This window comes from Homarus americanus, unplaced genomic scaffold (genome assembly GCF_018991925.1).
Source record: "Homarus americanus isolate GMGI-L3 unplaced genomic scaffold, GMGI_Hamer_2.0 scaffold24260, whole genome shotgun sequence".
Lineage (NCBI taxonomy): Eukaryota > Metazoa > Arthropoda > Malacostraca > Decapoda > Nephropidae > Homarus > Homarus americanus.
The window spans coordinates 4,760,512-4,778,531 of record NW_024721079.1 but is presented as its reverse complement, the minus strand read 5'-3'; the positions used below and the strand labels follow the sequence as shown (position 1 = coordinate 4,778,531).

Sequence of the window (18,020 nt, the reverse complement as noted above, 5' to 3'; positions counted from 1 at the left end):
CATACTCACGAGGGTCGGAATTTTAATGAACAACAAGTGAAGTGAAGTGAAATTACCCGTCTTACCTGTACACCTTAACAATACACACACACACACACACACACACACACACACACACACACACACACACACACACACACACGAGGGTTATCTGATTGAAAACTCGATATTGTTGACGATTTAATTAAATATATTTTTCCTTGGTGACCTGTCGTTCGATTTCCAATTGTTTGATCACTTATGGAGTTAATGTAGTTTTGAAATTAGTGTGTGTGTGTGTGTGTGTGTGTGTGTGTGTGTGTGTGTGTGTGTGTGTGTGAAAGAGAAGAGAACGAACACTTCCCTCACAGGCGATATGTTAATCACACAAAGACAATAATATTCATGAGGTACTTGGTTACTCTCTGATAGGTCAACAAGCACCCAGATTAAATACCCCGACACATGACTGAGCACCGTGGATGATTCTATCAGACGGTATTATTAATAACTCCTACTGCCACAAGTTTGACTCTAGCTTTAAGTGTGTTACGAGTACAAATGTAACACTTCCACTAACTTTTGACTCTTGGGTAATAGAGAAAAAAGACAAGATTACTAAGATTTTGTTTTTCCTTCAACAGTAGGTTCAGTATAACCAAAACACCACTTGGTCACTCTAGCAACACGCCAAGAATACTCTCCACCCCCCCCACTCATACTTTCACGTTAGATCAACACCTTAGGAAAACCCAAAGGCCGGTGGATTTTCAAATAAAAAAATAAATAAATAAAATAAAAAACCTGCTAGTGGAATCTTTAAGGTTATGACCAAAGAGCCGAGGCAGTAGAGTAGTCTTCGTTCTCCAGCTGACAGACAAATCCAATAAAAGTCTCATATCTGTGAGTTACCGCATGAAGATTCTCCTCCCTCTCCCGTGATGACTTTCTTCTACAATAACATTAACTGTGTATGGGAAGTGACGTGCTTGGCGGAGGGTGAACGTGCCAGACCTGCCCACACTACCCAGCTCCGCTACTTTTTACCAGGGTTCAGAGGGTCTCGCATGACACACACCAGGCAATATAGAGGCCAAGCATCATGCGCTCTCGCTATAACCATCAACAATATCCACAGGATAAACAAGATCAAATTCAAGAGTAAACATAAGCGTTGCTAGGCTGCAACACTGTTAAACTGCACCCGCCTGAAGGCCACAGCTTTGTTTACGTAACACACTTATGTTTATCGCTATGTAAGTCTTTTATCAAACGCTTTTAGTGTTGTAGAAATTATATGCTTTACGTAGAGTCACTACAGGCGATCAAGAAGAGAGGACAAGTGTATTATTGAACGATATAAAAAATATTTCGACTAGTGGATGAAGAAGCAGCCCAACAACATAGACGGCGACGTGAGGGCAGTATAGTGGAGGTGAATGAGCCAGGCGTGTGTACAGATGGGGGTAATCCCCCAGACGCCGCCATTGTATACACTTACCCATTGTTGTGGAGGTCCACTGTCTATCTCCGGCCCGTCGAGACCCTGTGGGGGAGGAGAGGCCAGTTATACTACCTTCATCAAACTCATCACTTAATTTACTGTTTTTCACTCCATATAATTTTCCCGACTACTTCAGCATTTCACTTAAGAACTCACAATCATTATCATCGTCTATCAGATAATCACAAGATACAATGATCCTCCCAAACTTTAAATTCTTTAGAATGAAAAAAAAATGTAAACATCACCCTAATGATCAAATTATTCCCACATGATTATATTTTTCAGACGCTAATAACAGTTAATATACAGTACATAATCCTTCACTGTTCAAGGTAAATGAGGAAAATTTGTTGATCAGATCCTCTATCAATCATTAATTACTTATGATAAATTATCCTTTTCACTGTCCATTATAAACCCCAGTACCTCAAAAAAGTACTGAGACAAGAACAAATGAAAGTACAGGTAACTAAGATGCCAGTACAGAAAACATACCCAACTCAGAATATCAGTAAACATATCCTACTGAAAACCTATGTATACCTACAGCATATACACCTCGAGGCACCTAAGTTCATCTCAACTTATCATATAAATACTTAATATTACAAACAATGAAACAGTACTCACATCTTTTTTCCTCTTCGTCCCTGGAACAAAAATAAAGAAATCGTATGAGTATTGACCACATTTCACATTATTTAACTTACATGTACACTAAATGTCAAAGATAAATAAAATCCCGATAAACAGACAAATTAAAGAAAAAAAAATGAAATATTAGAATGAAAATCTTTGATGTTAAAATTAAGGTCATGCTTGTGGGTAGAATGACAAAAGTTACCAATGGTGTGAGATTAATTCAGACTGAAGCCACGTGACCATCGTACTACAGTGTGTGTGGTGATGGTGTAACATACGATAAACGATCCCTTAAGCACTCCATCAACGGGCGGAATTACAGAATTTAACTCATAACTTCACAGAATAAAAAAAAATCACACATATGAGCAAAATGAAAGTAAATGACACTAAAACACACACACACACACACACACATACACGCGCGCGAGTAAAATACAGTAACGGTCACCTAAAATATAATCTTTTAAGTGTTACACATCAGTGATTCTCAGGTGAAGATACTGTTAAAATTATTGCGTCACAAAGTGGTGGGTAATAAACAAGAAATTAACTTAACATATCCCTCAGAGAAAATCGTAATGCGGTGTAAGGGTCGAGTAGGCAGGTAGGTGGTCGAGCTGTATTTTCTTGGGATTGGGCTGCATATTGATGAGTTTCGTGTGTGTGTGTGGTCCTCTAAACCCCTCCAACTAACTACAGTAGTATTAAGCCGCTCCTCCTTCTGCCACCCTTACGACAACCCATCACACTCAATTATTGTTCTCGTCTTGAAAACTAATCACAGTCCTGACCCCTCCTGAAGACCGATTCACCCTCCTCCAAGTCTCTCATGCCATGAATTATTATCATCTCCTTCCCTCATCTCTCCTGAAATCTTATATAACAACCTTCTCATCGTTCACAAGACCCATCTCCCTCCTTACACTCTCCTGCAGTAGACCATCTCCTTCCTATTCCAGTTTTTCTGTAGGATTATATCCCTTCTATCCCTTTGACTAGGAGACTCCTCCTTGCCGTCACCTCAGAATGACCCTTCTACACCCTCCCCTCCAAACCCTTCCCCTACCCGCACCTATCTTGGTCCTGACCTTTCAGGTGGCACAGAGATGATGCAGCGAGCAGCAAGCCTCCAGCACGGCGTGAAGGGTAACGCAGCGGAAGATGCTGTCTTCCGACTACGCCAACTGATCCCCTTTGCCGCTTGAGCTACAGGAGCTGGTCAAGGAGAGTTCCAGATGGACGGCTACAGACCGAGATCAACACACAAGACACACCACGCGCCACCATTACAGGGCCCCGGGGTGACAATGTTAGCAGTAGCAGAGACTGGATGAAGGAAATGACAGGACCAAAGGATCTACAGTTGAAAAGTTCCCTTGTGTGTGTTCACCTGTGACGCTTCCTAGTATTTCATCAGGAACATCACCTTTTCCAACGTAATGAAATCTAAACAGATAAAGTCCAACAAATTACTTGGTTAAGACAATGTCGAGTGCTGATCAAGAAAGGTGAACTTTAAAATAAGAACTGAGGAGGTTGAGTTAAGAGTTCAGAAGTGTGGAAACGATTGCATGAAGAGTGGTGTAAGCTATAAGTTATGCATAAGTCGGTATGGTGGGTAAATAGTAAAAGACTCCAAAAGAGATTTTTCTTTTGTGAAAAAGCGAGATAAATAACAAAGTTTGATAAAGACCATTGAAAGGGTAATTAATTTATTTGTATTTTGACAGTAGTAGTTAACAATACTAAGTACTGTAAAAAAAAATACTTGAGTTACCTGGTTTTTGTTTCAACAAAATACAAGTAGTTGTAAAGTACAAACACAACCAAGAACTGGTTATTATAGCTGCGTTTAGCGTGGGTCTGTTAGTAACGGTGCGGGGAGAAATTAAGCTGACTAAACTATATGTGTGTGTGGGTGTTTCCAAAGACGGTGACATTACCAGTGATGAGTTCGCTCTAATAATGGTAAAACAGCATCACAAGCAGGTCAAGAAGTACCCTCCCATACGAGACCTTACTTAGAGGAACATTCTTAACTAATATCATGAGAATTTAATTTAAAACAGAAGACTTATCGTCCCTAGAAGGTTTATGTGTAGAGGGAGACACAGACCTCCAGAGAATGCCGGACTCCATCTAGTCGTAAAGTTTTATTGTTTCACGTTGAGACAAAAACATGTTTTTAAGGTGCGTGAACTGACAAGGGAATGATCCTCGGGTAGAATGAAGGAGTGGGACGGATTTGGGATCTGATCCTTGTGTAGAATGAAGGGGTGGGATCTGGTCCTCGGCTAGAATGAAGGATGTGGGACCTGATCCTTGTATAAAATGAAGGAGTGGGATCTAGTCCTCGGATAGAATGAAGGAGTGGGACCTGATCCTTGGATAGAAGGGAGTGGAAGGATGTAGGACCTGATCCTTGTATAAAATGAAGGAGTGGGACCTGATCCTTGGATAGAAGGGAGTGGAAGGATGTAGGACCTGATCCTTGTGTAGAATGAAGGAGTGGGACCTGGTCCTTTGTTAGAATGAAGGAGTGAGAAGGATGTAGGACCCTTCCCCTTAATTAAACTGAGGCAAGAGGGCGGGAGGGGGCAGGGTGTGTGTAGCACTCTCCATCATCGATAAGTTATCATCCTTCCTCGTGAACTGGGCAGCAAAAAAAGGAGGGAGCCTGAAGGTTGTAGGATGCATCTTTCTAAAGCCTGAGCTATGACTGGTGTAAAATGAGAAGGAGAGGGGAGTGGCAGGATTCTTCCCCATGGACTGAGCCATTATTAGGGCTGTGAGAAGAATGGGAGAGGGTGTAGGACTCTTTTCATGTACATTGAGCCATCCTGGAGTGTAGGTAGGATGGGGTGTGGGGGAACGATGAGAGTGTAGGACTCTTCATGTACGCTGAGCCATCCTGGGGTGTGGGAAGGATGGGGTGTGGGGGAAAGATGGGAGTGTAGGACTCTTCATGTACGCTGAGCCATCCTGGGGTGTGGGAAGGATGGGGTGTGGGGGAAAGATGGGAGTGTAGGACTCTTCATGTACGCTGAGCCATCCTGGAGTGTGGAAAGGATGGGGGAGGGACTGTAGGAGTTTTTACCCTTGGACTAAGCCATCATAGGGGCAGTACGGAGAGGAGGAGCAGCGGGAGGGTGTAAGATTCCTCCCCCATGGACTGAGGCGTCACTGTTCCCCAGCAATCCGACACCAGTGTTGGGGTATAGCGTGTCGCCTCCAGGGGCTCTCACTTACTCCGCCCGTCTACATGTTTTCATGATAACAAGCACTCAAGTGCCCTCGATCATAATAATTCTACTATTCACTTACTACAACATACGGTAGTTAAATTTCATATTCATACTGTTTCCATTACTCATAATATATACACAGTCTACACTTCTTCCACACTGAACAATGGAAGAGTCGCAATATTTAGAGTAGTCCGTTAAATATTCTGAATATATTATAATACTAATCATGTACAGAGCAGTGACAAAAACCGCTGGGGCTGGAGATGACGCAGCTGATACCGACACATTAACTCAGCTGGTGTGGCGAACAGTACTAAATGAAGCTAACTGCCGTGTTGCTTGTGAACGATACGTACTATGTTCACTATTTACTAAAATGGGGGTTGTAAGTGGTCTTCTGTCGACAGGGTACATGGAGAGTGACCACATAGGGAATTTGACTGAGTGAGTGTCTCAGTGGGGTGACGGCAGGGTACAGACGGTGTCATTGAGGCCTCGGTAATTAACTATGGTGAGCAAGAAAATTAAAACCACCATTCAATAAGAAGTAATGGTGAAGTGTGTAAAGTGGTCAGGGAGTAAGACAGAGTGATAGAATCAAGTATGGTTCACTCCTCAAGACCACAGATAAAAATTTAAGCCAGTTACAATTTATACAAAAAAAAAAGAAATCCAATTGTAAAGCTTGAAAGTCCTCCCTAAGAATTCTGTGACGTAAAACTTTCCCGAAAAGACAGACGCGGTGAGTTAAGAAACACAGTCCACGAAAGATTAAATTCACATGCCTGGTGTATCTCTAACTCTAAATTATGACGGATGATGACACTAATTGGAAGAAATATGTTATCCTTGATGCCCACGACGCCTTGTACCCCTTTACGCAGTATCCTTCCGTACCAAGGTTAACGAATACTTCCTGGTGTGTGTCCTGAACTTCGACAGTCACAAATTGCGGGAGAACGATGAGTTCCTACAAATCCAGACTCCCAACAGTGCTAAACCTTCTCTTCTCCCGGGATAACTGACCATTTTGTCTTGGTGAGGAACAGATACCCAGACGGCCTCCCACATCACTCTGCCGCCAGTCCTATTCCTCTACGTAGTATCTAAGGAAATGGCAATAAAAATCACGCAAGGAGTCTCATAAAGATTTCAGGAATGTACCATCAACTGTTCATCGGGCAGCCATCCACACCAGGCAGCCACCCATACCAGGCACCCACCCATACCAGGCAGCCCACCCATATCAGGCAGCCACCCATACCAGGCAGCCATCCGCACCGGGCAGCCTCCCACTTGAGGCAGCCACCCACCTCAGGCAGCCACCCACCTCAGGCAGCCACCCACATCAGGCAGCCACTCACATCCTTAACAGCCAGACTACCGCCTCCAAACAGACCACAAACTAGCTCACTCGTCACACTGATGGCTTCAGCCGCACCCGAGAAAGAAGTACCTGTACTGTATGGTGACTGATTTAGAGAGTCCCCGCCTCCGAGCTTCCCATACTGGCCGACCCGATATCTTCTTTAGTATATCGCCTTGACCTATAAAACCCTCTGGTGGGACAGCCCTTCACCTCACCGCCTCTATCCGCACTACACACGAGTGGTTGCGGTAATGCGAGAACATATCAACGTGATGTTCTGGTCCTTGCTGATGGCTCCTCGGAGAGATGGTAAGAAAATGAAGTAAACGACACCCATGAGGCCTGGTCACATACAAACACACACAACCTCATAGCTCCACACCAGACACACCAGGCTCTTAATTATGAGATCATCGTGTTGCCCAGGAAGGATAGACAACAGCTGGAGTGGGAGTATACATGTGATTCCATGGCCTTAGCACAACCCAATCTCCTTCACAGTACATGTATAAGCGATGAAGGTGAAATGAGCTAACCAATCAAAGCGTCCCAAAAGGGGCAACACTCGGTATAATAAAAAGTCTACAGGTAGGTACTGCAATCCCCTTAACTGTCTCCAGGTCAATTTCCATATACCAAACAAGTGAACACATAAACGAGTAATCTATATTCCTGCTAAACCCCTTACATGGCCTGATTATTAGTCACATATAATATCCCTCTAAAATAGTTGTGCTAAGTATCAATATTTTAAAGAAACTTGCTGGAGGGAAAAGTTGATTTGATATAAAGTGAACACTACAACGACGGCCAGGACGGACGGAAAGACAGACGAACGGACAGGACAAACACTTACGCCCGGAGTTTTAAACACCCTCTTCCGTTGATGAGGGTGTTTAAAACTCCGGGCGTAAGCCTCTAGACTTTAAAGGCTGGGCCGCAAAAATACAAACCTATCACAAGCAAATTCGACCTAACATTCCGTGATTCTCATTGGCCGATATCTGTACCTTGTGTCTCTCGACCCTAATGGTTCTCAAGTCCTTAGCCAACTGGAACTTAAAAACTCCCCAGAATTCTAATAAATAAATATAAATAAATATAAATAAATAAAAAAATAAAAAAATGTCGTCCCCCACCTCTGTTTAAAGACTTCACGATTATAATCACACAGACTTGAGAAGATAATAGACAGGTAACAAACAATTTATCTCACGCATTACACTTAATGGTTATAAAGACGCGGTCAGTCACTTTAGAAACGGACCACTTTTGAGAACACGGATCACCTGAAGAATCTCCACCCCGGTTTATTTCACCTGAAGATTAACCACCCTAACAATAACCTTATCTATCCTCCAATCAATATTAGGGTGGTTAATCTTTAGGTGAAACATAAACCGGGGTGGAGATTCTTCAGGTGATCCAAGAACACTACCTACAAGATAAACCATGAAAATGAGGTGAATTTTTGGCATTGTTTTGGTGGTGGGCTCAGTAAACATGGCGGCGAGAGAACGATACATACAGAACACCATTGGGAGAACACGTTGCCGGCTAGGGAGAAGTGAGCCTTGATAACTAATGGCTGAAATAGTTGTAGTTATGGAGTGTCGTGCTGATCGTTAGGTTGAGGACCCAAAGTGTTGGACGGTGTGTAGGCGGGAAAAAACTGGACTACGGAATGAACAAAACAAAGGTTGAAAGTTTTATAAATCCTCGATGATTTGTTTAAGAGAATGACTGAGGAGATAGAAGTAAAAAAAAAGTACTAAAAAATCTTCGTTAAAGGACATCACAGGGGAATCTCAGAAAGAGTTATCATAAGTCTTGTCATATTAAATGTAAACTGGCGCATTACAGAGGTTGTCAGCTGTGACCACATCACACCACCGTCCAGGTGGCCACACTCATCAACGGTGCTGTTACAAGTTTCTCTCGTGGTTAACAACTTCGTGTTCTAAGACATAATAAGCAAATGAATCATGTAGAAAAGTACAAGTCCAACACTATTAAGGGTGAGGAACAGATGTTCAGTATTATACCGTGCAACTCTTAACAGTAAATTTATTTGGTCAAAACACACACACACACACACACACACACACACACACACGATCTTTCTCTCCACCATTTATAGAATAAACTATCCAATAAAATGTTGAATTTGAACAAAAACGCTCCTGCCTGAACTATGATCCTTTACCTTTGTTACAGTAGAACGAACAAAGAATTAAAAGTTGTTCTGACTATGACGCTCAGGAGGTCAGGAACTCGGGGGTATCTTTGGTCTTTTGTAACAGTATATGTTCAACAACCATAGTCAAGCCTTACTCAGTCAAACTACAGTAAATACAGTTAAGGAAGCGACGGCAGAGAGGATACAGGGCTCGCTTCCTGTCCTAAGGTCGCTGGTTCGCGCCAAGGGCACCCCCAGTTCACCCTGCTGTGAATGGGCAGCTGACTTTATAGTTAGGGAAAGTGAAAGGAGATGAGTGCAGTGCCGGCTACGCTGCCTCCTTGCGTACGGTCACCCAAAAAAGTCCTGTTGCGAACCATGAACCACGAGATTCAGACTCTTGAATCCGAAGCATTTATGGACAGTATAATGCATCAGTGTCTACTGCTTCGGGTTCACGAGTCTGAATCTCGGGGTTCATGGTTCGCAACAGGACTTTTTTGGGTGACTGTACATAGCAAACGTAGGTGACGACACTGTCTACTCCACCCCTCTCCTGCACTCTTATGACGTGGATCACGGAGTACATAAACCTCAAAGACAAGCGAGAAAAATATGGAAAAATGATAGAAGACAAGTGAAGAGCGCGAGAAGCCAAGCGCGAGATGATACCTACTAAAAATAAGTGGATATGTACTATTCATCAAGCAGGCATTTCAAACCCGCACCGTATATCCTGCCGTATATTAAGCGAGGCATTATGCCATTACAGGTCATCATCCCACTGAGCTTCTTGCAGCTCTCCAGGGGCAGAAAAATGTAGAAGAGAACGATGTTTAATCTTCATGAGCGTGTAAGTGCCAGCTCACAACAGGGTAATTGTCGGAATTCTCGAGCAGTTGGTGGTGGTGCCGCCTCCAGACGTGCTACCCAACCTTACCACCAATAGGATAATGGTCGCCTTCCTCCCCCGCACGCGCCCGCCACCACGTCATGTACCCCTTCGCGCGCGCGCACACACATGCACGTAGGCACACGCACGTACACACACGTACGTGTACACACACGCACGTACACAACATACAGCCACTCGAACACATGCACTAAGCCACTCGCGGGGGCGCGCGCTCGCACACACATACAGAACCACACGCACGTACACATGCACACAACCATACAAAAACACACACACACACACACACACTTGCACAGTCACACGAACACACACGAACGTACGTACACACACACGATTACGGGTTCTCAAAGGTGGGGAGAGATTAGTAATGATGATAATTACTATAATTACAAGGAGAAGAAGGGGAAGAGGAGGAAGAAGAGGGGGAGAAAAACAAGTGGCGAAGGAGGAGAAAGAACAGACGAGATGAAAGGAAGAGGATGAAAACGACTAGAGAAAACCTCCGAAAACCTTCCTTTTTATTAATGTAAATCTATAAACTCACACTTCCATGTGGTAAAAAAAAACATGGTATCAAAACCTCTCTAATTCCTATTGTCCCGTTATCAAATACATCACGGGAGGATTTATAAACAGTTTACGAGATCGAAGGTAAACATTTACTGTGTGTGTGTGTGTGTGTGTGTGTGTGTGTGTGTGTGTGTGTGTGTGTGTGTGAGAGAGAGAGAGAGAGAGAGAGAGAGCCAAACACGTGTAGGTGAGGGAGACCAGAATGATAAGATTATGCACCCACGGACACACGAATTATTCCACTGCAATGAATACACGGAAGGTGGTGTGGTGTGGTGTGGTGTGGTGTGGTGTGGTGTGGTGTGGTGTGATGTGAGGTGGTGTGAGGTGGTGTGATGTGGTGTGATGTGGTACGGTATATGTTCATCAGAGCAGGAACCTCTCAGCGTTCGAGTCGAGACCTGACTTTCAATGCGACTTTATTTATCCCAGATCGACATCATTCAATCATGTTCACCATTCAGCCATAACTACAATTCAACCTTATCCACCATTCAACCACAACCACCATTCAAACCTTACCCACCACTAAACCACCATTAAATTATAACCACCATTTAACCTTACCCATCACTCAACCACAAACACCATTCAATCACACACATTAAATTATAACTACCATTCAACTGATCAGCTTAAGTACCATCCAGAGTTCAGACACATTCCATTCATTATTTTAAAGTTATTTCACTAAAGATCAATCAATGTCTGCGAACCTTGACCTCTGACCTTGACCCCTAACATTAGTACTACTGTAAATGTTGACTAGACTCTCTTTACGTAAACTACCTAAACAGTTTCTCCTAAGATCAAAATAATCAAGTTGTGGTCTCGACTACTAATCTATACCAATTCGCTTGCCAAGTGGAATGAAAGAAAAAAATTCGATCAACTCAATTTACACAGACAGACAGACAGACACACACACACATACACACACACACACACACACACACACACACACACACACACACACACACAAAACTATAGCAAGAATCAACTAAACAATTATGTACTAAGAAAATAAAGAAAAAAAGCGAGCGAGGAAAACCAGGAAAGGAATGCAGCACTGCGACTGGGGGGAGGATGGTACCGGGAGGAGGGGGTACCGGGGGATGACGAACCGTGCGGGAGGAGACTGTGGGGAGTGATTGTTTGGAGGGTAAATATGGGGGTGACGCGAGGAATGATCAAACATACGTCAGGCAGGCGTCATGGTGCGAGGGAGAAAGACCAACCTAATGCTAGTCTAGCCGGAGAGAGAGAGAGAGAGAGAGAGAGAGAGAGAGAGAGAGAGAGAGAGTGTGTGCCAGTCTTAGCCTTACTAAAAAAAAATCAACCAAACTCATAAATGATAACCTATTGGCGAACATGAGGCGTAAGTGGACGTGAATGGTGAGGGAGGAGAACGCCCTATGAGACGCCGCTATAAATCTGGCCTCCCACTTGAGCGCAGTAGTGTCAGATCCGGCGGGAGTTGAGGCGCTCCGAATAAATCCTCATCAAGACGTCATTCGCTCCGTCACCACCACCCTGACCCAGTGCCAGGCAAAGTGGGTGGTTAGGTGGGGGGGTATGGCACTCCCACCCACCACGTAGGACTGGCGCCGCCCACCCTACCACCCACCAATTCACCCTGGGACAGCCCGACACCCTGCCACCGTCCGTGACTTCATGGTGCATCCTACTCTCTCTCCCATCACCTCCCTGCCATCACCACCCTTACTGCGGACTCCTCGTTACTATGATCCAATTTTCTACCATTATCTGAGAATCTACCATGAATCTCCGGGCAAAATTACCATCATCACCAACATCGTACCATCATTTTTACTTAACATTCTATTCCATCATCTCAAAACAGCCAACCATTATACGCCTCCCATCACTATTGCCAAGCTAACCAGTCAGTTCCGAACAGCCAACCATCATCTCCACCGACAGGCTATACCATCATCTCCCGACAGGAAATACCATCGCCACCGACAGGCTCTCTATACCATTATCTCCTCCCATCATCTCTTTGGCAGCTTTAGGCTAACCATTATCCCAGGCCTTCTATACCTACCATCATCTCCAACGCCCTCTATATACCAATATCCTTAACAGCCTGCCATTCTCATCGCCACTACTACCACATTGCCATCCCAACACCGACAACCAATACCACCGCCCACACTGCACTACCACACCTCCACACCAACCTAACACTGTCTTGAAAACTTGGCTAATTCCCTCCCATTTGACACCTCTTCTTGATACTGCACCTATTACACATTCTGCCAATCTGACACACACACACCGTCCCTATTACACCACCAATTAAGAACGGACTCTCTGCCATCCTAACAACCAACTTCATCACCCTGCCAACTCCCCCATTACCATCCCTTAAATACAACCACCATCCCTCTTACCAATCCCTGCCATCATCCTTACTAACATCCCGCCCCGCCCGCCGCATACTGCCACCACCTACCACCCCCTTTACCACCCTCCTCGTCACCACCACCACAGTCAGGGTTATCACTGTCACCACTCATAATACCTGGTCTACTATCACCACTTACAGCTGAGGCTCTCACCATAAAGGTACAGTTTACAAGGCAACAAACAGGCTGACATGACCACTATTTCCACAAGTCCTCGGTGGACGGAAGGACCACCGTCACCTGTTCCCATAAGGGGCTGTCAGCGGTATAGTGTCAGCAATAACCTAACCATCATAAAGAGACCACCACCACCACCACCACCACCACCACTTTGGGTCACCGACGTCAATTAATTTCTGGTAATGTGTTGTGCTGCACTAACACACCCAGGCATCACTGCTTATGTCTCGACTCAAACACAACAGTCGTTTATCAATTCACAAGTCGTCAAGGATCTACCACGCTTTCTGCCCAGGGAGTACCCTTGTCTTAACACCCATCTCTGACCACTGGTTTTCATACCCAGCTACCCACTTTCCTAGACTTCATCCTACGACCACCATGACCTCCTGAAGGGCGTCTCCCACCCGCCGTCTGGAACACTGAGCAGCGTGAGGACATCTCTGAAGCAGCTCTTGTCCCTGTTGCCCAACTTACTCTGCAGAATACACCTTCGCTGACAAAAGCTCTCGCTAGGGTCGTGCGATTCCGAGACTACATTGTTTACATATATTACCCTTCTCTCTCTTTCTCTCTCTCCTCCATCGTTCTATATTCACCCCTCCTCTTTTTGTCAACACGTCAGCCTTTATGTCACTCGTTAACTTCTACGCAACTCTCTCTTCTCGCCGTGATGACAAAGGTACCCAGCATCCACCACTCAATCCTGTCACTTCTCTCTCTCTCTCCCTGTGACGACAAAGGTCCCCAGACACCTCACCACTCACTCCGCCACCATCTTCCTCCTACTTCCTCCCGCTGTGACGACGAAGGTGCCCAAACACCCACTACTCACCCGATATCCTCCCTCTCCCCTCCCGCTGTGACGACGGAGGTGCCCTACACCCACCAGCACCCCACCACCCTCCCTCTCCTTCCACTGTACCGACGAAGGTGCCCGACACCCACCTTCCCACACACATACCTCAACACCCACACCTCCACCACGCATCCTGTCTGGCAGTGCTCGTGCTCAGCTTCTCCCCTAATGGACTCCACTAGACTCTGAAGCAGTAATTACTCTGATCCACGACATCACATTCCTCAGAAATAAAATTTACGTTTTTCTCTCCAACTTAATAAGTACATATAAGCAAAGACATAAAGAGGATTTATAAACAATGCAATTTTTCCGTATTATAACAGACGTTTCAATTTTTCGTTCAGACAAACCTGTAATATCAGTGCTTAAATAATAAGATTAAAAGTTCTACAAAAACAAGAGAACATAACTAAGTTTTCTATAAATTAAACAGCTTCGTTCACTTTACCGAAATCACATTGTTTTACAAGAGGAGTATATTGCACTAGCAACCCCACGAACAACAACAAAACTCAGGACTTATTCTTCATGGCAATACGATGATGACCACAAGCAATCACTACCAAGACAACAACACCTAGTACACACACACACACACACACACACACACACACACACACACACACACACACACACAGCTTTACCCTACGAGACTAAAAACAACATGCGTAAGACATTCCAACCACGACCCAGCCATCAGCATCAGCCTGTGTGTGAATCGACAAACATCTCACCAAAACGAATGAGAGAGAAATTTAATGCCACCACCTCAAGACCTACAGTACCACAACTAACCCGACACTCCATACCGATCCCGGCCATTAACTTACTTACAGTGAGAAATACATCCACACACAATAAGTGATATAACTCACTTCATGATAACCAGCCGGATGTTCCAATTCCTGGTAGACGAACACAAAAATATGTGATGGTGTGTGCGTGTGTGTATGTTTAGGGCACTAAGTAATGGAGAAAGGAGACATCCAAATAAAAAAACACTGCAAATAAAAGACCCTTTGATTGACGTATTCAATATGTGGTCTTTGAACCGTTCTGTCCAATAGGATGTTTCACTCCCCGTACTGTACTCACCTTGCCCTAGAACCTGTCACTGATGATGGGACAAATGCTTGATAACCCACACCACCGTCGAGATGGAAAGTACTCCCTTCCTATCACGGTTTAAAGACTCAAATCAAGCTAACTTTTGTCACACATGTTCCATATTGCTGAAGTTTTAAATGATCTTTACTGTTATGGATTGATAATTATTTTCAAATATTTTTTTTTTTACGACAGCGCACTACACCTACACACTACACTTGCACACCCCAGCACACTACACCTACACACTACACTTGCACACCCCAGCACACTACACCTACACACTACACTTGCACACCCCAGCACACTACACCTACACACCCCAGCACACTACACCTACACACCTTGCACTACACCCCCACACCACTACACACTACACTTGCACCCCAGCACACTACACCTAAAACACTACACTTGCACACCCCAGCACACTACACCAAACACTACACTTGCACACCCAGCACACACTACCTACACATCTCAAGATATATTGGGTAGGGAAAAAAAAATTTTAAAAAGCAAAAAGCCTCTGATCATAATCCTCACATACAATACCTGCAACAAAAGCCATTCTAATTTACCTGTCCACATGAGAGAACAAGAATTTATGGGTCAAGTGTTGTACATATGTCAAGAGCCACAGCTGTCGTGTCGTGCAGGTTCCCGGTTTTATACTCACAACCTGGCTGGCGTTCGACTCCATCCCCGCCATACACTCCCTTTTGTTTTTAAAGCTATCATCTTAGAGGCATGTGGAGCAGGTGTGAGTTGAGAATGTAGTTTAATGTGACAGAAAACACCTCTTAATTGACGAGGCTCATAAACCCTGAGAAATTATTTACCGAATAATAATACTCGTACGCTCTCATCTGCCTCCCATCTCTTTCATTATTTCAATTTTCATCCATAAACACCATCATCTAACTTAAGAACCCTCGCGAGTCAGGTTCTGCTCTCTCATTCTGGTATATTGCTCTAAAAGGAATGATTACGTACTTACATTAATGTTAACTGAGTAAGTGCTTCTAAATCTTGTACAAACTATATACACAAGAGTTACTCATTCTAAGCCTTCAACTTTTAAGAGATGAATTTAGTTGTTTTTTTCTTCTCTAACAACATTCTACCACAATATTCACCCTGGTCGATGACGTCAGGTTAGTAACTGATAGGACGAAATGTTTACATATGAATGGGGTGTGGTGACTGATCAAATGGGTCCAAGTCATAATAGGTCCCAAACTAACCATTAAGATTAGAACCCAGTCCTATATGGGTCCCAATCCAATCGAGTTCCAATCCTAATGACACCTAATCGTAGCGGGCGCCCAGCTTTATAGGTCCGTATCATGCCGGGGCTCACTGACCGGTCACCAACGGGAACTCATACCTGGATCACCACACTGTTTTCCTCCTCCAGATAAACCTTAAGACAGAAAAAATCACAATAACACTCCACAGACACCAGCCATACGGTGATGACAGGTAAACAGTATTATATAATATTTATATTCAATTATTTCCTTTGACCCCTTGAGTACCGTGAGTTAACCCCTTGAGTACCGTGAGTTAACCCTCTTGAGTACCGTGAGTTAACCTTCTTGAGTACCGTGAGTAAACCTTCTTGAGTACCGTGAGTTAACCTTCTTGAGTACCGTGAGTTAACCCTCTTGAGTACCGTGAGTAAACCTTCTTGAGTACCGTGAGTTAACCTTCTTGAGTACCTTGAGTTAACCTTCTTGAGTACCGTGAGTTAACCAGGTCTACCTAACACCATTCCTCCAGGTCTGTGGATGTTGGCCTCCTACCTCTATATTATTCATCAAGCTGTCTGTCTCTGCCATCGCTATTACTGAAAAACCTCTTAACCTTAAACCATTGCCTGCAACTTTTCACATTACATCCTGATCCTGTTTATCATGATATATACGGTGAAGGAAAAAGCCATCACATGATATATACGGTGAAGGAAAAAGCCATCACAACAGTAATGACCTGACCAGGGAATTCCGGCCACTACACTTTCTCAGGGATAATCTCTTTTTTTTTTTCCTTATTTCATAAATATTTCAAGAGTCAGTATTCAGCCGAACTATACTGAGAGGAGAAACTATTAGGCATCTTCTGTTGGCCTACACCAGGGCATTTATGAGGTCGTTGGAGTTTTCTGTTAAAATTGCATTCTGAAGCACCAAAGGTCAATTATACACAGGATTATCACTGTGAAACTCCCTCAGTGTTTTTCCTTCATAACCTCCATCAGATAAAGTCTGGCAAGGAGGCGCCTCGGTGAATAGTCTAAGCAACGATATTTGTCTGATTTTACTTACCTTTCGCTTTTTATGTTAACAAAAATTCTAAGTAACACAATCAAAACGTTAATGGGCCAGGATGAGTTACTGTCTTGAACCCTTCAAATGTGTTACTGATGGTTAGGATGTAAGCCCATATATTGTAGAGGAACAGTACGTCAAGATTACACAAAACGTCGACCCCCCAAAATATTTTCATCTCACACAATGCTTTAAGTTCTATTCACCACCAAAAAATCCTTATAACTATCTCAAACATAAGTTAGTCACATACTGTCAGGCTACGCAGTTTCTTATACTAATGTTAGCCATAAAAATCTTTACAAAATTTGGTCATGTCTTCCACTAACAACATCAAATATGGAAGCTCTGTTAATGCCTAGTATGCATGCATTTATGTATGTATGTATGTATTTATGTATGTATGTATATGTATTTGAACAACATATCTTTAATACCAATGGACTTATTCTAGTGACACTTTACATACAGTATGGGTAAAACCCGGGACAGTGTTTAAATTTTAATTACAGCTCGACAAAGGTCACTGAAACCGCCAATGTCACAACAAAGGTGATCATGGAGTTACCTGGCGGAGCTCCTCTACTTACAATAATTGTGGAAGGTCAGCCTTATGAATACATCCCACACGACCACAGTATGTAAAAGAAACTCAGGGGAGACTCCAATGATTTTCAGCTATCCGCCTGAAGA

The 18,020-nt window shown here is 43.8% G+C and overlaps 1 protein-coding gene across 1 annotated transcript in view; it reads right to left on the bottom strand.

Annotated features, from left to right (window-relative positions):
- Positions 1-1,354: 1,354 nt before the first annotated feature.
- LOC121861343 overlaps positions 1,355-18,020 on the bottom strand; it is a 90,727-nt gene continuing 74,061 nt past the window's right edge. Inside the window, exons 4-5 of the mRNA XM_042358992.1 lie at positions 2,117-2,136; positions 1,355-1,525 (exon numbers count right to left, since the gene is read on the bottom strand). Coding sequence (XP_042214926.1) covers positions 1,355-1,525; positions 2,117-2,136 — 191 coding nt within the window. The remainder of the gene's footprint in view (positions 1,526-2,116; positions 2,137-18,020) is intronic.